Source organism: Denticeps clupeoides, unplaced genomic scaffold, assembly GCF_900700375.1.
Source record: "Denticeps clupeoides unplaced genomic scaffold, fDenClu1.1, whole genome shotgun sequence".
NCBI lineage: Eukaryota > Metazoa > Chordata > Actinopteri > Clupeiformes > Denticipitidae > Denticeps > Denticeps clupeoides.
The window spans coordinates 602,998-627,850 of record NW_021630036.1 but is presented as its reverse complement, the minus strand read 5'-3'; the positions used below and the strand labels follow the sequence as shown (position 1 = coordinate 627,850).

The 24,853-nt window shown below is 52.8% G+C and overlaps 3 protein-coding genes across 4 annotated transcripts in view; all 3 read left to right on the top strand.

Annotated features, from left to right (window-relative positions):
* The window catches only part of exoc2 (exocyst complex component 2), a 102,229-nt gene that overhangs the window by 28,468 nt on the left and 48,908 nt on the right, over window positions 1-24,853 (top strand). The gene's annotated exons all lie outside the window — the stretch shown is intronic.
* LOC114781107 (desmoplakin-like) lies at window positions 65-15,878 on the top strand. The gene is made up of 24 exons (XM_028967804.1): window positions 65-264; window positions 3,395-3,473; window positions 4,207-4,334; window positions 4,448-4,601; window positions 4,679-4,804; window positions 4,883-4,942; window positions 5,027-5,194; window positions 5,456-5,560; window positions 5,833-5,928; window positions 6,221-6,346; window positions 6,429-6,581; window positions 6,657-6,811; window positions 6,893-7,019; window positions 7,101-7,287; window positions 7,372-7,751; window positions 7,845-8,023; window positions 8,098-8,236; window positions 8,364-8,557; window positions 8,672-8,834; window positions 9,022-9,105; window positions 9,459-9,569; window positions 10,011-10,109; window positions 10,192-11,484; window positions 12,218-15,878. Exons 1-24 carry the CDS (start codon window positions 125-127, stop codon window positions 15,305-15,307), a joined length of 7,536 nt encoding a protein of 2,511 aa, XP_028823637.1. The 5' UTR covers window positions 65-124; the 3' UTR covers window positions 15,308-15,878.
* Window positions 16,649-20,400, top strand: tbc1d7 (TBC1 domain family, member 7). Its single transcript, XM_028967812.1, has 7 exons — window positions 16,649-17,077; window positions 17,154-17,234; window positions 17,575-17,762; window positions 17,936-18,073; window positions 18,174-18,319; window positions 20,047-20,173; window positions 20,270-20,400. The coding sequence occupies exons 1-7, from the start codon at window positions 16,966-16,968 to the stop codon at window positions 20,354-20,356; spliced, it is 879 nt and encodes a 292-aa protein (XP_028823645.1). The 5' UTR covers window positions 16,649-16,965; the 3' UTR covers window positions 20,357-20,400.

The window sequence follows — 24,853 nt, the reverse complement described above, 5'->3', positions numbered from 1 at the left end:
GCCCGGGGTGAGGGCGGGGCAGAGCGGGGCGGGGCGGGCTGTGGGTGTGGCCTCGTGGACTCTCGGTCTCTCACGCCGCGGGAACACACACACCTTCCGTGTCGTGGCGCGTCCAGGTGTCCAGATGAGTCTCTACCGGTTCGGGTCCAACTCGGCGCTGCACGCCAGCCGCCGGAGCGGCTCCCGCGCGGACCTGAGTGGAAGCAGCTACCAGCCGGCGCCCGGCGACGGGTTCTTCACCCTCACCCGGCAGCAGCAGCTCAGGTACCAACATTATTAACGTTCAAATCCGTCCAGGGACATTCTGTACGTTCCCAGCGCGGCCACTAGGGTGTGTGTGGGGGAGAGAGAGAATGTGTGGTCTGGCTGGGTTACACTGTCCAGAGATGTGTGTGTGTGTGTGTGATTGAGTGTGTGCGTTGTTGTGTTTGTGTGCGTGTGTCTCTGGTTGAGTGTGTGTGTGGTTTAGCGTGTGTGTTGTTGTCGTGTGTGTCTGGTTGAGTGTTGTTGTGTGTGTGTGTGTCTGGTTGAGTGTTGTTGTGTGTGTGTGTGTCTGGTTGAGTGTTGTTGTGTGTGTGCGTGTCTCTTGTTGAGTGTGTGTGTGAGTGTGCATGGTTGAGTGTGTGCGCTGTTGTGTGTGTGCGTGTGTGTCTCTGGTAGAGTGTGTGTGTGTGTGTGTCTCTGATAGAGTGTGTGTGCGTGTGTGTGTGTCTTGTTGAGTGTGTGTGTGCGTGTCTCTTGTTGAGAGTGTGTGGTGTGTGTGCGTGTGTCTCTGGTTGAGTGTGTGTGTGTGTGTCTCTGATAGAGTGTGTGCGTGTGTGTGTATGTGCGTGTCTTGTTGAGTGTGTGTGTGCGTGTCTCTTGTTGAGAGTGTGTGGTGTGTGTGTGTGTCTCTGGTTGAGAGTGTGTGGTGTGTGTGTGTGTGTCTCTGGTTGAGAGTGTGTGTGGTGTGTGTGTGTCTCTGGTTGAGAGTGTGTGTGTGTGTGTGTCTCTGGTTGAGAGTGTGTGTGTGTGTGTGTGCGTGCGTGTCTCTGGTTGAGAGTGTGTGTGTGTGTGCGTGTGTGTGTGCGTGTCTCTTGTTGAGTGTGTGTGTGCGTGTCTCTTGTTGAGAGTGTGTGGTGTGTGTGTGTGTCTCTGGTTGAGAGTGTGTGGTGTGTGTGTGTGTCTCTGGTTGAGAGTGTGTGTGGTGTGTGTGTGTCTCTGGTTGAGAGTGTGTGTGTGTGTGTGTCTCTGGTTGAGAGTGTGTGTGTGTGTGTGTGCGTGTCTCTGGTTGAGAGTGTGTGTGTGTGTGCGTGTGTGTGTGCGTGTCTCTTGTTGAGTGTGTGTGTGCGTGTCTCTTGTTGAGAGTGTGTGGTGTGTGTGTGTGTGTGTCTCTGGTAGAGTGTGTGTGTGTGTGTGTGTGTGTGTGTGTGTGTCTCTGGTAGAGTGTGTGCGTGTGTGTGTGCGTGTCTCTTGTTGAGTGTGTGTGTGCGTGTCTCTTGTTGAGAGTGTGTGGTGTGTGTGTGTGTCTCTGGTTGAGAGTGTGTGGTGTGTGTGTGTGTCTCTGGTTGAGAGTGTGTGTGGTGTGTGTGTGTCTCTGGTTGAGAGTGTGTGTGTGTGTGTGTCTCTGGTTGAGAGTGTGTGTGTGTGTGTGTGTGTGCGTGTCTCTGGTTGAGAGTGTGTGTGTGTGTGTGTGTGTGCGTGTCTCTGGTTGAGAGTGTGTGTGTGTGTGTGTGTGTGCGTGTCTCTGGTTGAGAGTGTGTGTGTGTGTGCGTGTGTGTGTGCGTGTCTCTTGTTGAGTGTGTGTGTGCGTGTCTCTTGTTGAGAGTGTGTGGTGTGTGTGTGTGTGTGTCTCTGGTAGAGTGTGTGCGTGTGTGTGTGTCTCTGGTAGAGTGTGTGTGTGTGTGTGTGTGTGTGTGTGTCTCTGGTAGAGTGTGTGCGTGTGTGTGTATGTGTGTGTCTTGTTGAGTGTGTGTGTGTGTGTCTTGTTGAGTGTGGGTGTGTGTGTCTTGTTGAGTGTGTGTGTGCGTGTCTTGTTGAGTGTGTGTGTGCGTGTGTCTTGTTGAGTGTGTGTGTGCGTGTCTCTTGTTGAGGGTGTGTGTGTGTGTCTCTGGTTGAGAGTGTGTGTGTGTGTCTCTGGTTGAGAGTGTGTGTGTGTGTGTCTCTGGTTGAGAGTGTGTGTGTGTGTGTGTGTGTGTGTGTGTGTGTAGGAGGGAACGACTATAAATCTGTTTAATTGCAGCCTGTTCTGCTGCTGCTGCTGTGAACCGTTTTACTGACACGACTGGAATATTAAAGTCTGTAAAGCTGCATGAATTCAGGCAGCAAACAAATAATCATCATGCAAACACATGCGAATGTGGGTTAGTCTGGAAAATAATATTTCTGAAGTATCTCTCATACTTCTCCACAACTTGTACTGTTCTCTACTGGTGAACGTTCTCCTGCAGAACTCGTCACAGGTTCCATCCTGAACAAGATGAAAAACGCCACATTATTAAAACATCCAGACTTCTTGCAATAATTCAGATGAACAAATATAATTGTCTAATTCATTTAGAACTTGGTTCCAAATGAAATAATTGCTTTCAGTCTGTGCTGTTAATGATAATGAAGTTGTGGCTTCCACTGATTACGGGTTATCTGCTGATCTTCTGCCATTAGACCTCGAGTTCACGAGGAAGAACAGAACAAGTTTTAATGGCCAATAGAGACATGGCGTTATGATTAGTCATGAGGAACTGTCTGGAAAGTGCCTGAGGTGCCTGCACTCCACCGGTATGTGATATGAGGGTGCTGATGCCATGTCAGCAGTTACACGCCTCACCTTCATAAGTACTTAATAATGGCTTTATGTATGTAGACAATTTATAACTTTTTGGCCATTTTCAAAAATGATAAGCTGGTTCTTCCAAAGTCAAAGTGAACTGACTGTCATTGTGAGACACTGCAGCGAAGCACACGGTGAAACGTGTCCTCTGTATTTAACCATCACCCTTGGTGACAGTGGGCACCATGACAGGTGCCCGGGGACCAGTGTGTGGGGACGGGACCTTCATCAAGGGGACCTCAGTGGCACCTTGGCGGGTCGGGATTTGAACCAGCAACCTTCTGATTACGGGGCCACTTCCTTAACCGCTAGGTACAATTTTTGGCTCAGACAGGAAGTTGTGTCTGCGTCTTTTCACAAAAAAATTAATCCCCTTATGATGTCATAAGGGGACAAATTCCAGATCCGACCGTCTGAGCTGCCGCTCTCTGAATCGCGAAGCAGAATGACCAAAACACTCTTTACACCCATCACTGAGGACCACAGACAGGCTAGAGGAACTCGTATTAATGTCTAATCATCTCACAAAGTCACATTTTCATGCCGGGTCCCTTAACGCTTAACGTCCTCCTCTCGTCCCGGCAGTGGCCTCCAGCAGAGGGCTCTCTTCCTGCAGGCCAAGTGCCAGGACAGCCTTCACCGGGCCGACTTCCTGCTGCAGAGCGTGAGTACTCGCTTTTAACTTTCTCTAAATCTTCATCTCAGCCAGTCGAGGGCATCTTCTAATTCTGATGCTAATTTACGGAGGCCGTACGCAACGCGTGCGAAATAAAGGAATTCATTTACACAAGTTGTGAGAGTTGTGAACTGAAAAAGTGACGCAGGTAAAGATTGTGTGTATTTTGACTTTACGAGTCTGGGTTCACTCACGTGTCCCAAACCTGGAGAATATGATGGTGGTCAAATGCGGTTACGTTAGATAGTAATACGTAAATGTTGTTTATGTAACTTTCATCTATTCTTCTTTAGTAAATTTAGTCTTTTCTTAGAGGACGGTACCTCCAAGGTGTCCAGGACACCCCATCAAATCCTAGCGTAATAATCACAGGCGAACCGGCAAACGGCACGCCTTAATTCACTCCTTCCCCTGCCAACACCGGTTACTGTCACCCACACCCACACACCCACACCCACACACACCCACATAATTGCTTTTTTCCACACGAGCACATGTCGTGTTGTCCCAGCCCTCGCCTCTGGGCTCTTTCTTTCACTGCTGTGTACACGCACCCATACACACACACACACACACACAATAGAACCAGTGGTTGTAAAACCCTCCAGTGAAAGTGTGTGTGTGTGTGTGTGTGTGAGAGAGGGGTACAGGGGACAGAATTAAAGGGCACACGTTTTGTTTAGTGAATAATACCGTTGTAATTCACTGCCTCCGTCTAAAGGGGGATCCCGGCCGTGTCAGGGAGGCGGAGCATCTGATGGGCGTGGCTACGGAAATGATTGATCAGTTAAGAGCTGTTGCCATGGAGCTCAGCCAGTTGGGCCAGCCGAACAACATGGTGATCCAGAGGTATCACACACACACACACACACACACACACACACAGACTCTGCTAAGTTAAAGTACTCTCACTAACACTCTGTCTTTCCTACTTGTACGTGTGTGTGTGTGTGTGTGTGTAGTATGGAAGTGTGTAAGGACCAGCTGAAGGCGGTACACGTTGCTCTGGGGGGCAGTCTAGTGCACCGTTCTCGGTCCAGCAGGGGGAGCCTCAGCTGGGAGGAGCCGCCACCGAGGAGCTACCAGGATGCTGTTGCATGGATCGGACAACAGATGGTACACACACACACACACACACACACACACAAAGCAGAGGAGCCCTTCAACCCGTTGACTGGTGTCTGTGTCCGTAGCGTTTGATAGAGACAAGTCCTTGGCCAGACGATCCGGCGGCCATCGAGCAGCAGATGTTGAAGCACAGCAGCTTCCACAGTAACATCACGAGGAGCACCGAGGTGCAGAGGGCCCGAGACGAGTTGGTGAGAGACCTCGCACCACACAGTGTTGCAGTGTGTGTGCGAAAAGTTGCAAATATGCGATCTTGTTTGAACGTCCAGCTACAGCGAGGTGACAAGGCCAGCCTCCATGCTCTGGACCAGGAATGGGACACCCTACAGGTGGGCTTTAAGGACGGTGTTTGGGCTGCTAAAAGACAAAACCGATGTAATTACTTCAGTAAACGTGTGTTTCTATGTGTGTAGAAACTGTGGTTTGAGCACGAGGCCCAGCTGCGGGAGCTCCATGGTGTGCTGGAGAGCATCTCCAGTGAGATCATGTGGGTGAACGAACACGAGGAGGAAGAGCTGGTTTTTGACTGGAGCAGCAAAAACATAGACAAGTACATCCCGCTGAAACAGGAGAGTTATTCCGTACGTACGCACACGGACAACGCTTTTTCCGATTTTTCCTGCACACCAAATGTGTTATGGATTTCATAAACACGTAAACATGTGCAGTCTGAGCAAGGCTCGAAGCAACACTAAAGACGTGCACAAAGTCCACTGGAGGGCAAACAAGCAAACTCCTCAAATCCCCTTTTACTACATACACACAGAAACGGAACAGGAGAGTCACACAAAGACACAGGACAGATAATCTACGTGTGTGTGTGTGTGTGTGTTTGGTCGTAGGAGCTGATGAGAAAACTGGAGTTGAAGGAGAAGGATCTGAACAAGCTGAAGTTGAAGGTTGATGCTCTGCTGAAAAACGGACACCCGGCATCTGACAAGATAGAGGTGCGATAGTTGTGTGTTTACTGCATGTAATTAGTAGGGATGTAAGAAAGAAAAAATCTATATTTTCATTTGTATTTTACATGTACTGAAAATGTTAACCTAAATAATTGGCAGAAATCTCTATAGACATGGTGGTCTCTTCGTTAAAGGTCCCCTGACATGAAAATGTGACTTTGAGAGATTATTTAATATCAACAAAAATCCAAGTGATGCCAGGATGATTGATATGGTTATGGATTTTGATCAACTTTGTGTGTGTGTGTGTATTAAAGGCATACATGGAGACCCTGCAGACACAGTGGAGTTGGCTGTTGCAGATCACCAAGTGTATAGAGGTCCACCTAAAGGAAAACGTCGCCTACTCCCAGGTAGAATCATGATCACCGTTATAATTTGTAATTCATAACAAAATGTATATGATATGTCGTCCTTGGCCTTATAAACCTTTAGTTACATTCTAAAGAGTGATTCTGAAATCATTTACATTTGTGAGTAGTTACAGGGACAGTCCCCCCCTGGAGACACTCAGGGTTCAGTGTCCCGCTCAGGGACACCATGGTAGAGTAATTGGGATTTGAACCTGGTTTTGGTTCATAGGCGAGCGTGGTTACGTAATGACGTCACTGTCAATTTGACCGTACACACCTCTGCTCCTCTCAGTTCTTTAAGGAGGCGGGTGAGCTGTATTCCAAACTACAGAAAGACCAAGACAGCCTGCGGCAAAGATTCAGCTGTGGCAAGACCACGCCCCTCCCCACCCTGCTGGAGCTGCTGAAGGGGCTGGAGGTACGTATCTCACGTTCACCGTAGATTACGTAGGTTCTGTCTCTCCCAGCGGCATTCGTGTGCCGCACCCTCTGCTCCGCAGGTGGAAAAGCAGCAGCTGGAGCAGCAGCATCAGCAGGTACAGCAGCTGACCAATAGGAGCCGCAGCATCGTCCGACTCGCCCCCCGGGAGGTCAACGACAAGAGCCCCGGCCCAGTGATGGTCCAGGCGCTGTGTGACTTCAAGCAGGACCAGGTACACACACACACACACACACACACAGTGGAGCTGAATACACATTTGTACATGTAAATGTGTGTGTGTGTGTAGAAACTGATCTGTAGAGGAGATGAGGCCATTCTGAAGGACAACACTCAGCGGAGTAAGTGGTGTGTGACAGGACCAGGCGGTCTTGAGATGATCGTTCCGTCTGTGTGTCTGCTGGTGCCTCCTCCAAACCCACTGAGCATCGACATGGCCAACAAGTAAGATGCACACACACACACACACACACACACACAGAAACTCCCTCCAGTACTCAGTCGTGTGTGTGTGTGTTCCTGCAGGATTGCTCAGTGTTACGAGCTCCTTCTGTCATGGTGGAATCAGCACTACATCGATATGAAGACTCTGGTATCGTGGCAGCTCTGTATACAGGAAATTACACGCATCAACTCCTTCACCGTTGCCATGGTATCTGAGAATTAGCACTTTTCTCGCGAAACGCAAATCCGTATATGCATGTGTGTAGTAATAATAACAATGTGTGTTCAGCTCTCTCAGATGAATCCAGATGATTATCAGAGCATCATGGCAACGCTGCAGCAGCACTATGAGGAGTTCAGGCAGAACAGCATGAGATCCGAGATGATCTCCAGCAATGAGCGAAGGGACATCGAGAGCCAGTACACACAGACACACACACACTACAACAACCTGGTGTCACAGCTGCCATCATACAGTGAGCATAGACACACACACACATGCACAGACACACACAAATACACTGTGATTAATGACATAACGGGGATTCTGTCTTCTTCAGTTCAGACCGTTCCAGCTCTTCAGGCTGTTCAGACCGTTCCAGCTCTTCAGGCTGTTCAGGCTGTTCAGAACGTTCCAGCTCTTCAGGCTGTTCAGACCGTTCCAGCTCTTCAGGCTGTTCAGACCGTTCCAGCTCTTCAGGCTGTTCAGACCGTTCAGAACGTTCCAGCTCTTCAGGCTGTTCAGAACGTTCCAGCTGTTCACATACAGAGGTTTATGGCAGAGCCCCAAACGTCAGAGGTCACGACCTCTGTGAGATCCACCTTGCTGGGTGATGTGAGTGCACTCTGGCTGAAGATGGAGGGTGTGGAGTCTCAGCTAACACAATATGTTCACCTTCCAGCCGGAGAGACCAACAACACACACCTCACACACATACAGGTACACACACACACATCAAGGAAAAGTGTAGCAATATTTTAATAGTTTATCTGGAAAATGCATTGTTATTGTGTGTTTTGTTTACATGTATAGTCTCTGCAGCATGATGTGGACACAGTGAAGTCGGAATTTGTGAGTTTGCGTGAACGGGCAACGCAGCAACTGGACACGCTGGCTGATCCTGATAAGGCCGAGTTTCTGCGCTCTGAGTTGACCATCATGGATCAGAAACTGAGCGTCCTGGAGAAGCTCTCCCAGTCCTACCTGAACAGGTAGACACTTCATACACGATACGGCTGCGGGTCTGGACAAGAGCAGTGGGTAAAATATGGGAATGTGTCTTCAGGCTCTCTGCAGCTGCGGTGCTGGTGCAGGCGGAGCTGCAGGTGGAGGATGTAGTCAGAGCGTTCGAGACACGTCTGACGGAGAGAGAGACGGCCAGTCTGGAGGCTTCAGATGTTCAGGATTACCAGAGTGCACTGCAGGTAACTCCACCTCCACCTGCTTCAGGCTGTTAGCTCTGCGAGGACGCAGAACACTGAGTTTAAACAGATCGCTTCTGACCGATGGACCATTCTTGAACATTTTGTGCTCAAAATGGTGCTGCTTTAGATTATGAAGGCCGAACTGGAGCAGAAAGAAGATTTACTCGGCGTGATGGGTGAGGAGCTTGGGAAAGCTCAGCACTGGAACTGTCAGACTGACCATAACCTTCACAAGTGTGACACTGACCTGTCCCAGCATGCCGAGCGTGTGGGCCGGTTCTTGGAACGCTGGCGGCGAATCCAGGACCAGATCTGCACCAGGCAAGAGACCTTTGTGGCAGTTTCAATATTTCATATTTGATCATTATAAGTGAGTATCAGAGAAGGTGTTTCTGGGCTGAGGCTGTTTCTCCATGTGTGTCTGGCGTTCGTCAGGGTGAAGGATCTGGACCGGTTCCTGGTTCAGCTGCAGCAGTACCAGTGGAGCAGCTCCGCCCTCTGCAGCTGGATCAGTGGCTGCAGGACGCAGTTGGGTGACCTGAGGGTCAACGAGAGCGATGACATTGGCGCCCTGATGGAGCAAATCACCAAGCTGAGAGTAAACAGACACAGACAATTCACATCAGATGAATGAAGCTCGGCCCACCAGGCCATGCACGGTGTCAGCAGAAGCGCAGCCGGATTTAACACCGCGCACAGACAGAGCTCGCTTTACTGCATCTAGCACTTCTGCAAATTCGCCACTTTGTGGACTTGTTTAATAAGCCTTGTGTGTGTGTTTCTAGGCGCTAAACTCTGAGATTAAAGAGCACAGGGAGGCAGTGGAGCACGTACAAGGAGATGCTGACACCTGCATCAACACCATTAAGGTAAAGGCACTACATTTGAAGCATATTGGTGGCTTCACATTTGGGCAGTGGTGGCCTAGCGGTTAAGGAAGCGGCCCCGTAATCAGAAGGTTCGAATCCCGATCCGCCAAGCTGCCACTGAGCAAAGCACCGTCCCCACACACTGCTCCCCGGGCGCCTGTCATGGTGCCCACTGCTCACTCAGGGTGATGGGTTAAATGCAGAGGACACATTTCACTGTGTGCATCGTGTGCTGTGCTGCTGTGTATCACATGTGACAATCACTTCACTTCACTATTGTGTGTGTGTGTGTGTGTGTGTGTTTTTGAATAAGCTGAATTTTAACCTGACGTGTACATGGTGCGTCTTTTCAGGACTATGAACTGCAGTTGGCCACATACAGTGCTGGACTGGAGACTCTTCTGAATGTCCCCATAAAGAGGAGGGTGATGATGCAGTCACCAGCACACACCGTGGCTCACGAGGTACAAAAAAACCCCACTCCCATCTCTCAACAAACACAAAAACAGAATCCTGTAAACTCCAAAACCTGTAGCTCTGGGCAATTAATTTAATCATACATACATGACCAGTGGTGACCTAGCGGGGCAACGGGGGCAGTGGTGGCCTAGCGAATAAGGAAAAGGGACCCGTAATCGGATGGTTGCCGGTTCGATCCCCGACCTGCCACTGAGGTCCCCTTGATGGAGGTCCCGTCCCCACACGCTGCTCCCCGGGCGCCTGTCATGGTGCCCACTGCTCACCAAGGGTGATGGTTAAATACAGAGGACACATTTCACCGTGTCACCGTGTGCTGTGCTGTGTTTCACAGTGACAATCACTTCACTTTCACAATCCTGACTATTTTATACAGAAACTGAATTTTTAATTCAGCTATTAAATCTGTGATCTATCTGTCTTTTCAGGTTGCCTCTCTTCAGACCAGCTACATGGAGCTGCTTACAAGTTCCAGTCTTTACTACACGCAGCTGGGGCAGAAGCTGAAACACTTGGAGGAGCTTAAAGTAAACTCAACACAGACTAAACACTAATGAGCACATCGAACACACCAGAACACTCCATTCACTTCCTGCCGTCCCCACACAGATCCGGAGAACCCGCTCCGAGCTTCAGGAGGAGCAGCTAACTGATGTGCTGGCCGAGCTGGAGGAGGCCAGAGCAGCAAGCCTCCGGCTTCAGGAGGACGTGAGGATGCGCAAGGAGGAGGTGACGCGCTCCCAGGAGCTGCTCCTGTCCCGCGAGGAGGCACAGAGGAATCAGGCCATGCAGGCGCAAGAGGATCTCAGGAGTCAGCTGGCCTCCTGCAGGATCCAGCTGGAGCACGAGGAGCGCAAGAGGAAGCAGGCCGAGGCGCTGAGCACCACCTTGCAAGAGGAGAAGCTACAGGAGGCACAGAGGAGCCAGCAGCTGCTGGAGGAGAAGCAGGAAGCACAAGTGGAGCTGGAGAAGGAGGTGCACTGGCTGCGCGGGGAGATGAAGAAGGAGACATGCCAGAGACAGGAGGCACTACAAGAGCTCAGCCGAGTGAAGGAGGACCACAGCAAAAAACTAAAGGAGGTCCAAGTTGAATATGAGTCTCACATCAGTGCCTCACAGAGCAGCGCAGTGCTTCTACAGCAGCAGAAGCAGGAGGACGAGTCGGAAATGCAGCGGCGCCACGCCGAGCTGCAGGAGGAGCTACAGAGACTGCAGCTGTCTCTTCGCAATGAGGAGGAGCGCGCGAAGAGCCTCGCTCGAGAAGTGCAGCAGCAGAGGAGCTCCGCCTTGGAGGACCAGAGCAGGTGCAGGCAACTGGAGGTGCAGCTAGGGCAGAGCGGTCAGACGGTGGAGGAGTACACCGCCCGACTGTCCTCCCTCAGCAGGAGTCAGGAGCAGGCAGCTGCAGATGTCCGCCGGGCCCAAGAGGAGGCTCAGGCACTGAAGGAGGAGATTGAGCACAGGTCAAAGCAGTGGAACGTGTCCTCCGCACTTCTGGCATCTCTGGAGGAGGAGGTCAGAGGGCTGAAAATACGCCTCGTGCAAGAGGAGACACGTGTCCGCCATGGAGGCCAGCAGCAGGTGGAGGTGCAGAGGCACCTGGAGGAGAAAATCCGAGCGCTCAACGAGAGCCTTGCCGAGATCCAGAGGCTTCAGACTCTCACCCAGGAGCTGACGAAAGAGCGGCTCCGTCTGGAGGAGGAGGTGCGCAGGAGTCGCATTCAGCAGGAGGAGCTGAAGGAGGAGGCACACAACGCACGCGGCGAGGTCTCAGCGCTTACCCTGCAGCTGCAGAACAGCCAGCAGGTCAGCCAGGACCTTGAGCGCCTCCTCGTGGACATCTCCCAGGAGCGCGAGAAGCTGAAGAAAGAGGTGCTGGAGGTGCAGAGGCACGCTGGCGAGGTGAGTTAGCTGGGCAGCTCAGTATGGTTAGACACTGAGACTGTGGGGTCCACCAGAGATCATGGGGGGACGCAGATTTGTATCTGTGCTGAGGTTACCAAAATTATATGAATAAATCTTGACCTGAAAGGTCTGGTTCGGTCTTAATTTATTTAAATAGTCGGGCTCGGGCTGAATAATCTAGACTCTATATAGCCTGCAGTGTAAAACTAGGAGAATAAGAACAAAATGTTTATTTTTTTGCAGATGATGAATAATTGTATTATTTTAATGTGTGCATGTGGGAAGGAATTGGGGCTGGGGGATCCTGGTTTGTCTTGGACACAGTCTGGGTTGCTTCAGGGGAGAATGGTTGGGAACCAGTGGAATCGTGCAGATTCCAGTGGTGGTAGTAGCCTAGTGGGTAACACACTTGCCTATGAACCAAAAGACCCGGGTTCGAATCCCACTTACTACCATTGTGTCCCTGAGCAAGACACTTAACCCTAAGTTGCTCCAGGGAGACTGTCCCTGTAACTACTGATTGTAAGTCGCCCTGGATAAGGGCGTCTGATAAATGCTGTAAATGTAAATGTGCAGATCACAGGAATTCTTAGGTCTACATGTCAGGGTTATTTTTTTTTTTTTTATCATTTTATCATTTATTCACCCTGCCAGATCCTCTGTCAATAAGTAGTCATAGTATAACTTTGACCTCTGAATGATAACATGTTCTCCGATTCACCCTGTGCAGATGTCCTCTCATGTTCAGAAGCTGGAGACTCATGGCAGGCAGCTCCAGACTACAAGGGAGGAGCAAGAGTGCAGCCTCCAGGCCCTGAAGGAGGAGCTGCAGTCCGTGCAGCGAGACAGACTGCAGCTGGAGGAGGAGAACCAAAACCTCGGTCGGGAGCTAGCCTCCCTCCGAGGTGTGCAGCATGGCAGGGAGGTGGAGATGCAGGCGCTCCAGCTGCAGCTGAAACAGGTGGAAGAACAGCACCGGTGCCGTTTGCACAATGTGGAGTCGGAGCTGGAAGAACTGAGGAAGCGGGGGGATGCCCTACAGCAGGAAGTGCACCATCGGAGTCAGCAACCCACCAGGCGTAACATACACACGCAGACTGATGATACACTCACTGCCGCCCTTGACCCGTCCTCACTGCTTTTTGACGGCATCCACAAGAGCATCAGTGCCCAGCAGTTACATGACTGTGGGATCATCAACAAGTCAACCTTTGACCTACTTCTCAAGGGCCAGCGCAGCGTATCGGAGGTTTCCACCTCCATCAAGACGCAGCTGAAAGGGTCAGGGGTCATTGCTGGGGTTGCCTCTGGTCCGCAAGGCAGGATCACAGTATGTGAGGCACAGAGAGCGAACCTCCTCTCCAGAGAGAGTGCCACCCGGCTGTTGGAGGCCCAGGCAGCCACGGGTTATATCCTAGATCCACAAACAGACCGCAGACTGACGGTAGACGAAGCCCTGAGCCGTGGGCTGGCAGATAGGCCAGCACAAGACAGGCTGCTGACCGCCGAAGCTGCCAGCAAGGGCTTCAAGGACCCTGGCACTGGCAAGCTGCTGTCGGCCAGCCAGGCGTACCGGAAAGGCCTGATAGGCCGAGACACGGCCCTGCGTCTGCTGCAGGCCCAGGAGGCGGCGGGGGGCATCCTTGACCCCATCCTGAGTGTCTTCCTACCCCAAGACAGTGCTATGGACCGGGACCTGATTGATGAAGACCTGTACTGTGCCCTTAACGCCCAGCCTAAATGCTACCTTGACCCAGATAGTGAGAAGGACAGCACTTACTCATCCCTGAAGAAGAGATGCCAGTCAGATACCCAGAGTGGCTTGCTGTTGTTGCCGGCTCCTCCCAAGCCCATGACTGTACAAGGTCTGCGGAAGGAGGTGCCCATCTCAGAACTGGTTAGCGCCAATTTGTTGGAAACGTGTGATTTGGACCAACTGCGCCAGGGCAAGCTGACCATACAGGATATTGAGCACCGCCTGCGCTCCCACCTCCGAGGGACCAAATGCATTGCTGGGGTCTTGGACGAGGCCAACAGCCGCGTATTACCAATCTATCAGGCCATGAAGGAGAGTCTCCTGCAGTCTAACATCACTCTAGCGTTTCTGGAGGCCCAGGCTGCCTCTGGCTTTGTCGTTGACCCGGTGGCGAACCAGTTCCTGACTGTAGAGGAGGCTTGCAGGAACGGAGTGGTGGGTCCTGAGTTTAAGGAGAAGTTGCTGACCGCAGAACAAGCCGTCACTGGGTTCAAAGAGGCCAGGGGACAGAGTCTCCTATCCCTTTATCAGGCCATTGAGAGAGGTTTGATTGATAAGAGGCATGGGATCCAACTTCTGGAGGCTCAGGTCGCCAGTGGGGGTATAATTGACCCTCAGCAGAGTCATCGCGTTGATATGAATATTGCCTACCAGAGGGGCTATTTTGGGTCCGACATGGACACAATTCTGAGAGATGTGAGTGAATCCAACAAAGGTTTCTTTGACCCAAACACCCAGGAGAATGTGACCTACCAGCAACTTCAGAGTCGCTGCACAATTGATCAGAAAACTGGACTGGTCCTTCTGCCACTGCAAGACAAGAGTAAAGATCCTTCTGCTGGCAAGAGCACACAGAGAAATACTCTAAGGAAGAGAAGGGTGGTCATTGTCGACCCAGACACTGACCGGGAGATGAGTGTGCAGGAGGCATTTGACAGAAAGCTGATCGACTACGAGATGTTTATTGAGCTCTCAGAGCAGGAGTGCGAGTGGGAGGAAATCACCATCACAAACCCTGACGGCTCGACGCGACTGATCGTTGGCGACAGGAAGACCGGCGTCCAGCATGACATACAGGAACTGTTGCTCAAGGGTGTCATTGACCAGAGCGTGGTTGACCAGTACCAGTCGGGCTCATTCACGCTCACACAGTTTGCCGACAAGATCAACAGCAAAGTCATGAGCGGTCCTTCATACTCGTGTTCCAATATTCCAACGAAGTCTGAAAGTAAAACGATGACGTCGATCAGCAGTAGTAGCTCAGCCTCTTCACAGCATCAGGACCCACCTTCCTCCTCCTCCCTCAAACAGGTGGCCAGTGTGTCTGTAACACTGGCTCCACCAGCAGAAACCACAGGTGATCACAGTCCAGTGGGTGCTGTCTTTGACTCTGAGAGGATGGAGAAGGTCAGCATCACCGAGGCGCTGCGACGTGGGCTTGTAGATGCCATCACTGCCCAGCGTCTTCTCGAGGCCCAAGCTTGCTCTGGCGGCATTGTGAACCCCGAGAGTGGGCGTCGCATCTCCGTACAGGAGGCCTCAAGGCTCGGCCTGGTGGACAATGACATGGCCGTACGCCTGAAGCCTGCACAGAAAGCTTACATAGGCTTTGAAGATGCGAAAACAAAGCGGAAGATGTCTGCAGCAGAGGCAGTGAGAGAGAAGTGGCTGCCATATGAAGCTGGTCAGCGCTTCCTAGAGTTCCAGATGATGACCGGTGGGCTTTTTGACCCTGATCTTGGCCGCCGACGCTCACTTGAAGAGGCTGTGCAGCTTGGCTGGTTGGATGCTCGTGCTGCCCAGAAACTGCAGTACACCCGACATCATCTGAAGGCTCTGACCTGCCCCCGCAGCAAGCTGAAGGTGTCCTACAGAGAGGCTCTAGATAGTTGCCTGAAAGAGGAGGGCACTGGCGTGAGGATGCTTCCTGCCTCCAGAACCTCTTCTCAGGGCATCAGCAGCCCCTACAACTCCAACCCAGGGTCTCGTCCAGGGTCACGCAGGGGCAGTGTTGACCTGACTTCATCAGCCCGACACAGCAGTTCTTATATCTCCATTTCCTAGATCTCTCTCTATCCACAGATTTTACATTTTCAGCCATTTAAAACATGGCTGCTGATGTTCACAAAACATTAATAATATGCGGCACAAATAAAATGCTAAAAGAAAAAAATTGCTAGGATACGTGGAATTTTGAGTGAGTGAAAGTTTCATCCAAAGGATTTATGTAATGATTTCATGTAATATCTTTGACCACCAAATTTTTTTTACGTACAGCTCACGCTTTTACTTGCTGTTGGCCCCCTTTCTCATTTGTGCTGCCTGAATTTTCGGGGGGGGTTCCCATCATTGTTACCAGCAAGTATTTGAGTGACAGCTTCAATCATTTTGTCACAAATCTGATTCCATGCAGCAGAATGTTAACCAGAACTTGTTTTATAATTATGTAGTTTTGTCTAAAAGGCTGGGGGATGTTGCGGTTTGCTTAATCTAATTTTTAATGCCAAAGTGCCACTTAACGGGGAATGACTACAAATGTTTTATAGTAAATTCATACCATTAACATTCATCTTTCCTAATAAAATAATTTTAATTGTTTACCTTTTGTGAATAAAGAAAGAGGTTTATCATCAGATCTAGTGTGGTTCTTTTTTTTTTTTTTTGGGGGGGGGGTTATTAAAAGTATTTAAACTCAATTCTGTACTGGAAGTCAGTGAAATAAGAAATTTAAATTAAATTCTCTCTCTGTGGCCCCCTTAATAAAATAAAAAAAATGGGGCAGTGGTGGCCTAGCAGTTAAGGAAGTGGCCCCGTAATCACAAGGTTGCCGGTTCGAAGCAAAGCACCGTCCCCACACGCTGCTCCCCGGGCACCTGTCATGGTGCCCACTGCCACTGTGCACCGTGTGCTGTGCTGCTGTGTATCACAAGTGACAATCACTTCACTTTCACTTTAAAAAATGATGAAATCTGAAGTGACGAGACATTTCTTGCGCATATTTTCATTACACGAATGTGAACATAACTATGGAGTGTGGAGAGTGCCACAATGCAATAATATAAGCAATGAAATGACATTTCCATACATAACGTGTGTCCACAATCTAAAATTAGTGAAGAATTTGTATTTAAACAGGAACGTGAACTCGGACTCGGAGCGGCGCCCCCTGGCGGCGGTAGAGAGCCGCGTTACGGCTGCGCGTCCCGACTGTGACCGCCTGCTGGCGCCCCCTGGCGGCGGTAGAGAGCCGCGTTACGGCTGCGCGTCCCGGCTGTGACCGCCTGCTGGCGCCCCCTGGCGGCGGTAGAGAGCCGCGTTACGGCTGCGCGTCCCGGCTGTGACCGCCTGCTGGCGCCCCCTGGCGGCGGTAGAGAGCCGCGTTACGGCTGCGCGTCCCGGCTGTGACCGCCTGCTGGCGCCCCCTGGCGGCGACAGAGCGCCGCGGTTACGGCGACGTGTCGCGGCTGCGAGCCGCCGCCTCTAATAAAATATCGAACCTTCTTTATCGTCACGGGACTGACCGGAATGTGGAAGTAAACGCGGCGGATCCCAACTGCTTCGGAGGAGCGGAGAGGAAGCGCAGCTCAGCGGCGTACGCTACCGGCAGCGCGCCGCCCTCGGGGCCGCAGGTTCGGCGTGCCTGCGTGGGAAAGTCCGGGGATGCGCTGAGGCCCAGCCGGACTCCGGTAAGCGGGCAGCGGCGCTCTCGTTTCCAGGTCAGCATGGCCGAGGACCCACAGAGGAACTTCCGCTCCGCGTACTACGAGAAGGTGGGCTTCAGAGGAGTGGAGGAGAAGAAGTCCCTGGAGATCCTGCTGAAGGACAACCCGCTCGGTAGGGGATCCACCTTCTCAGCCGCCTTCCCGACCTCCTCATTCCGCCCTCACCTCCTCCGTCTCGGCCCCCACAGATCTGGAGAAGCTGAGCACCTTCAGCCAGCGCTTCCCGCTGCCCTCCATGTACCGGCTCCACGTGTGGAAGGTGCTGCTGGGTGAGAAGGAGCCAAATAATGTCCACGTCTCTTCCTGGACTTTTCAGGAGTTTCTGACCAAATGTGGGGGAAAAACGTTCAAATTGTTCATCTAAACTTCTGACAACCCTGAAAAGCTGAACTTAAAGGAGCAGAGTGATCATCAGCTGTAATTTACTACTAAAATGAGAAAGTTGTGGAAAACGCAGCAGCATCTGACGCGGTTCGTAAACCACAGACCTGCGCTGGTTTGAAACGTTTTCCAGAACTTTCCAGGAAAACTCTCTTTTCCAGGAGTTATTTAATGATGATTATTATCCGTGTTACTGTTGGGAAGATGATGTGTGACGTCACCTCGCAGGCATCCTGCCGCCCCACTGCGACTCTCACTGCCTGGTGACGCGGTACCGGGCGGAGCAGTACGAGGACGTCCGAGACGCCCTCACCGCCATGCGCTTCGCCGGTGGGGCCACGCCCACTACCGACTTGCACCTGCGAATGTTCCAGCTGGAGAACCGGCAGCTGCGGCGGAGGAGGGAGTTGACCGCAGTAAGAGTTTGTGTAGGGTGGTGGTGGTCACGTTCGATACCTCTTCCTGGGGGCCACTGGGGTCCCCTTGATGAAGGCACCGGTGGTTAAATACAGAGGACGCATGTCACCGTGTGCTGTGCTGCCGCTGTCACCTCGCTTTTTCACCTTTTCGCACGGTGTGTGTTTGCAAGGAGGACGTGGATGAAGATTTCCTGGCCATCAGCAGGTCCATGGAGGAGATCGTGGACGACCCGGTCGACTGCTACTGGCTGGTCAAATGCTTCGTCAGTCAATTCCACAACAAGTTCGGAGATTCCATCCCGCACCTGGCGAGTAGAACCCGCACGTTTCCATCATACTAGTTAGTTACTTAGTTAGTTAGTTAGTTAGTGTGCAGTAGTGATTGTTCGCTCTTCAACGTCCCTGCAGCCCAAGAGTCTGGAGCACTTCCTGTCGCAGGAGGACCCGCGCCTGCTGGCGCAGCTTCGAGCGTCAGGCTGCCTGGCGGCGCTGCCGTACTCCGTCTGGTTCAAACGCTGCTTCGCCGGCTGCCTCCCGGAGACCAGCCTTCAGAGGTACGGACGCGTCTCCCGGCCCCGCCTCTCATCCCGGCCCCGCCTCTCGTCCCGGCCCCGCCTCTCGTCCCGGCCCCGCCTCTCGTCCCGGCCCCGCCTCTCTCGACCTCGCAACGCGCCTCTCGTCCCGGCCCCGCCTCTCTCGACCTCACAACGCGGCTCTCGTCCGGCCCCGCCTCTCTCGACCTCGCAACGCGCCTCTCGTCCCGGCCCCGCCTCTCGTCCCGGCCCCGCCTCTCTCGACCTCGCAACGTGGCTCTCGTCCCGGCCCCGCCTCTCTCGACCTCGCAACGTGGCTCTCGTCCCGGCCCCGCCTCTCTCGACCTCGCAACGCGGCTCCCGGCCCCGCCTCTCTCGACCTCGCAATGCGGCTCCCGGCCCCGCCTCTCTCGACCTCGCAACGCGGCTCCCGGCCCCCGGCCCCGCCTCTCTCGACCTCGCAACGCAGCTCCCGGCCCCGCCTCTCTCGACCTCGCAACGCGGCTCCCGGCCCCGCCTCTCTCGTCCTCGCAACGCCTCTCTCGTCCCGGCCCCGCCTCTCTCGTCCTCGCAACACGGCTCTCGTCCCGGCCCCGCCTCTCTCGTCCTCGCAACGCGGCTCTCGTCCCGGCCCCGCCTCTCTCGTCCCGGCCCCGCCTCTCTCGTCCCGGCCCCGCCTCTCTCGACCTGGCCCCGCCTCTCTCATCCCGGCAACGCGGCCCTCGTCCTGGTCGAGAGAGGCGGGGCCGGGACAAGAGAGGCGTCCTCGCAACGCGGCTCTCGTCCCGGCCCCGCCTCTCTCGTCCTCGCAATGCGGCTCTCGGCCCGCCTCTCTCGTCCTCGCAACGCGGCTCTCGTCCCGGCCCCGCCTCTCTCGTCCTCGCAACGCGGCTCTCGCCCCGCCTCTCTCGTCCTCGCAACGCGGCTCTCGTCCCGGCCCCGCCTCTCTCGTCCTCGCAACGCGGCTCTCGTCCCGGCCCCGCCTCTCTCGTCCTCGCAACGCCTCTCTCGTCCCGGCCCCGCCTCTCTCGTCCCGACCCCGCCTCTCTTGTCCCGACCCCGCCTCTCTCGTCCCGACCCCGCCTCAGACAGCGGAAAGCCGCGTCCTGGGAAGTCTCATCGTGGGACTGGATCAAAGTGGCTGGAATTCTGCAACATGGCTTACAAGTTTTCACAAAGTTTGCTGCTTCAGTGTTTTTAGGTATTTTGCTCTATTTAAGAATAATTCCAAGCATTTTATACATTTCAAAGGTTTTTATTGACAATTACATCAAGTTTCTACAAAGATATTCGATATTTGCAGTGTTGACTGCTGCAATTCGCCTAGACAGGCTGTCAATCAACTTCTGGGCCAAATCCTGACTGACGGCGCCCCGTTCCTTTATAACCAGGATTTGTGGGGTTTTATCTGTCCACCCGCATCTTGAGAGGTTTTGGGGAGTTTCCTGCTGTTCCCCTGTCCGTACGGCGCGGCGCTCCATGGTGCTGTGGGATGGTGGGATGGTTGGGTAAAATTGTGAGCGGGGTAATTTTGGTGTCACCGGGTGCTGCGCTGTGTTTAACGACGACTGTCACTTCACTTCAGATCGCTCATCTGCACCATAATAAAAACAGAAGCAGCAAACTTTGTGAAAACTAGTTTATTTACGTCATTTGGCCACGACTGTTGATAAAAGTGAGAAAATGATGAATGTGAGGGGACCCTTTTAAAGAAATTCTTGTTCTTCTGGTCTATGATTGCCTGTTAGGATCTGGGACAAGGTGATCAGCGGCTCCTGTAAAATCCTGGTCTTTGTTGCCATGGAGATCCTGCTGAGCTACAAGATCAAACTAATGGGGATGAAGCCCGAGGGCGCGGCCGACTTCCTTAGCAACGTGAGTAAACGGCCACGTTGCCGTGGCGTCACGCACACGTTGCTCTATCCGAAGTCCAGCTCCGGCGTACTGCTCTACTGTCCGTCTCTTCCACAGATCCCTCAGGACAACACTGATGCCATGGTGACCAAAGCCATAGACCTGTGGCACAAGCACTGCGGAACACCCATGCACTCGGTGTGACGCGTGTACGAATGTAAATTCCTCAGTAAAACGCCGTGTTGGAACGTTTCTCTGTTCATTCCAGAGTGCATCCACACGTGTCCCATCTGGGGACACGTACAAAAACCGAGCCGCACGAACATGCGCGAGGGGCAGCGGGCGCGACTTCTTCCTTCTCGATTTCAGCTACCGGCGTCTCCGTCTTTAAAAACAGCCACATTTAGCACCGGCATGGAGGAACGCCGGCAACGCGAACAGGCGACTCGCACACAAGAGTAGCCTAGCGGGTAACACACTCGCCTGTGAACCTGAAGACCCAGGTTCGAATCCCACTTACTACCATCGTGTCCCTCAGCGGGACACTTAACCCTGAGTGTCTCCAGGGGGAGACTGTCCCTGTAACTACTGACTATGAACCAGAAGACCCAGGTTCAAACCCCACTTACTACCATCGTGTCCCTCAGCGGGACACTTAACCCTGAGTGTCTCCAGGAGGGGACTGTCCCTGTAACTACAGGGTGGTAGTAGCCTAGCGGGTAACACACTGACCTACAAACCAGATGTCCCGGGTTCAAACCCCACTTACCGCCATGATGTCCCTGAGCAGGACACTTAACCCTGAGTGTCTCCAGGGGGGGACTGTCCCTGTAACTACTGGGTGGTAGTAACCTAGCGGGTAACACACTCGCCTGTGAACCTGAAGACCCAGGTTCAAACCCCACTTACTACCATCGTGTCCCTCAGCGGGACACTTAACCCTGAGTGTCTCCAGGGGGGGACTGTCCCTGTAACTACTGGGTGGTAGTAGCCTAGCGGGTAACACACTGACCTACAAACCAGATGTCCCGGGTTCAAACCCCACTTACCACCATGATGTCCCTGAGCAGGACACTTAACCCTGTAAGTGTCCCTGTAACTACTGACTAGTTCGCTCTGGATAAGGGCGTCTGGTGAATGCTGGAAATGTAAATTAGTTCTATGGAGACCACGGTGGCGTCCCGGTTGTACCGAGACGTGCAGAAGAAGACGGCGCTACAAACTCATATTAGCTGCAGATTCACATTCTTATTCAAAACGAAAACAGGTCCGTCAAAAAAAACTACTGACGTAATACAGACTCCATCAAAACAACAACAATAATAATAATAATAATAATAAATCATACATTTCATATTTCCCCAAAAAGAAAATTCCCAGCATGGCGAGGAAGTGTGTGTGTGTGTGTGTGTTACAGCAGCGCTCTGTACAGTGTGAGTGAGTGTGAGAGGGTGTGGTCATGTTCCATGCAGAAGATCAGGTCCCTCAGGGTCACGCGTGTCACACTCGCCGCGCTCCTCTGACCTGCACACACCTGCGAACAGAAGGGACTGAAGGTCCCAGGCGGGCGGTGTGTGTGTGTGTGTGTGTGTGTGTGTGTGTGTGTGGTGTGCGCACGCTCACCTCGTGCGCGACGCCATCTAGTGGGCGTTTCCGGCGAGGGCCGATCGCGGCCAGCGCCGTGAGGTCGGCCTGCCGCTGCTGAGCTGCAGCTGCCTCCAGCTGCTGCATCTGAGGGAGGAAGAGGAGCAGGAGCTGTAGAGACCTCCACCACCGCCACCACCGCCTCCACCACCACCGCCTCCACCGCCGCGGTTCCACCAGGTTCTGCAGACGGACACCCACCTCTTTAGCTCGCTGCTTCAGGCGCGCGTGTTCAGGATCTTCTCTGCTGGAGCGAATCTGGAACCCCCGGCAAGAGACTCAGCGTCCTGGTCACGGATTCTCGGCACCATTACCGGCCCGGGGACGCGGTTACCTTGGCGACGCGCAGCAGCTCCTCCTTCTCCTCCTCCTCCCGCCTCTGTTTCTGCAGACGCTCCACCTGCTCCAGGAAGCGCAGCTGAGCTCGAACGTGATTGGTCTGCCTGTACCGCCAATCGTCCTGCAGACCAACACACACACACACACAAAAAAAGCGGTGTGTGTTGTGTGTGTGAGAGAGAGAGAGAGGAGAAGTGTGTGTGCGCGCGAACCTTTAACTGTGCAAGCCGGTGGCGTGCGGTGTGTGTGAGTTTCTCCAGAAGGTCTCGGAGTCTCTCCTGAGTGGCATCAGAGATCAGTCCAACGACCTCTGAACACACACTGATCACGCCGAGCGGGAGAGCTACACACACACACACACACACACACACACTAGAAACAGACTTTCCACACTTTTTGTAGAGTGTGTGTGTGTGTGTGTTTTTACCCATGTGAAGGACGCGTTTCTGTAAGTTGCTGCTCGACAGGAACGGTTCTTCACTGCAGGACCGGATCACCGAACCGACCGTCTCACAGCCTGTTGCTAGGATACGTGCCCTCTCCTCGCTCACACTGACACCCGCCATGGACGCCACATCATTCAGGTCATCGTCATCGCTAAACAAGCAAAAAACGAAGATGAAGTCAAACAACACACACACACACACACACACACACAGGGCAAAAAAAACAAAACAAAACACACACAACCGTTAATTTACCGAAACGACGTGCCAGCGCTGTCTTTAAAGCTGCGAGTGTGAATGACCGACACACCTGCATACACAGAGAGAGAGAGTGAGACAAAGTGTGAGTGTGTGAGCGAGAACAAGTGAGAAAGATTGAGAGAGTGAGAGAGGTGAAAGTGTGAGAGAGAAAGAGAGAGTGTGAGATAGGGAGAGAGTGTGAGTGAGAGAGAAAGAGGTGAGTATGTGAGAGAGATAGGGAGAGAGTGTGAGAGAAAGAGTGAGAGAGAAAGAGTGTGAGAGAGAGAGAGTGTGAGAGAGAAAGAGAGTGAGAAAGAGAGAGTGAGAGAGATAGAGAGAGTGTGTGTTTGACCGCCGTCTCTCCTCTCCCACATGCAGCTACCTGACTTGTCTGCAGAAGACGACCTGGAAGCGTTGCAGCTCTGAGTAGGAAGGGTGGTGCAGGATGACGATGACGATGAAGTCACATTAGGCTTGATGACGCCACACTGTGAAGTTATTGTAATTGTGAGTCACTGCAGCAGAGCACACGGTAAAATGTGTCCTCTGTATTTAACTGTCACCCTTGGTGACAGTGGGGACCATGACAGGCGCCCGGGGAGCAGCGTGTGGGGACGGGACCTTGGTGGCTTGGGACTCGAACCGGCAACCCTCAGATTACAGGTCCGCTTCCCGACCCGCCAGGCCAACTCTGCCACTTTTACACCAAATGCATCCATGTGCATGAATTCAGAGTTTACCAGCGAGGAGGTTTTACAGGGCGTGGCGGGCGTGGCAGGCGTCTGGTCACACTGCTGGATGAAGAGTTGGGGGTTGGGGGTGAACTGGCGCACGGCTGGGAGGGATTTCTGCAGGGGAACCGAGAGCCACATCAGCACCACGGAGGGAAATGGACGCTGCCACACATGGGCGTGTCACGTATCATCAGGACAAACAAGTAGGGTGTGTGAGAGCTGTCAATCATGCCTACATGCTCCTCCCATTTTAAAACTGCCTATAAAATCATCATTCTGGGTATGGGTGGTAGTAGCCTAGTGTGTAACACACTCACCTATAAACCAGAAGACCCAGGTTCAAACCCCACTTACTACCATCGTGTCCCTGAGCAGGACACTTAACCCTGAGTGTCTCCAGGGGGGACTGTCCCTGTAACTACTGACTGTAACCCTGAGTGTCTCCAGGGGGGGACTGTCCCTGTAACTACTGACTGTAACCCTGAGTGTCTCCAGGGGGGGACTGTCCCTGTAACTACTGACTGTAACCCTGAGTGTCTCCAGGGGGGGACTGTCCCTGTAACAACTGACTGTAACTCTGGATAAGGGCGTCTGGTAAATGCTGTAAATGTAACTGCGCGGGTGTTTATTCCCTGAACCGTTTTGAAATGGCGTAACGGCGTTATTCAAATCGCGAGTGTCACGGCCTACTGTCACCTTCAGGAACGGCACCAGGTACGGCTGTGGAGAGGAGCGGAGCTCAGAGTAAAGACGATCCGTAAACTCCTCGACCTGGATGTTCCCCTCCTACACACACACACACACAGACACACACACACACACGGGTTTCAGGGGGGACGGAACTGAACGCTTCTGTCTGGTACGGTGTGGTGCGTGGTTTTGGTACCAGGAGGCTCTTGACGAGCGCCCGGACATTTTTGGCCATGTCCGCGGAGTGACCGCCACTTGATGCCAGTTTCATCAGCGTCACCAGGAAACTTTTACACTTCTTCACGTTCTCCAGCGTCTCCTGCACACACCAGCAGACCACAAATGCATGTATTTTACGTATTTATACGGAGCTCAGCCAACCACTGTACACGGTGGCACAGCTGCACTCACCGTAGTGACAGTAACTGGGGGAGTGGCTTTGATTTTGGGCACATTCGCGATGAGTAGTCGGGGGGCGGGGCCAAGTGTTTTATTAATGGGAGGGACTGCTGATGTGGTAAGAGTCTTAAAAAGGAAAAAAACATTAGTCAGGAGCAACCCGAGCACGGAATCAATATTAAAATCATAATAATAAAAATAAAATCAAT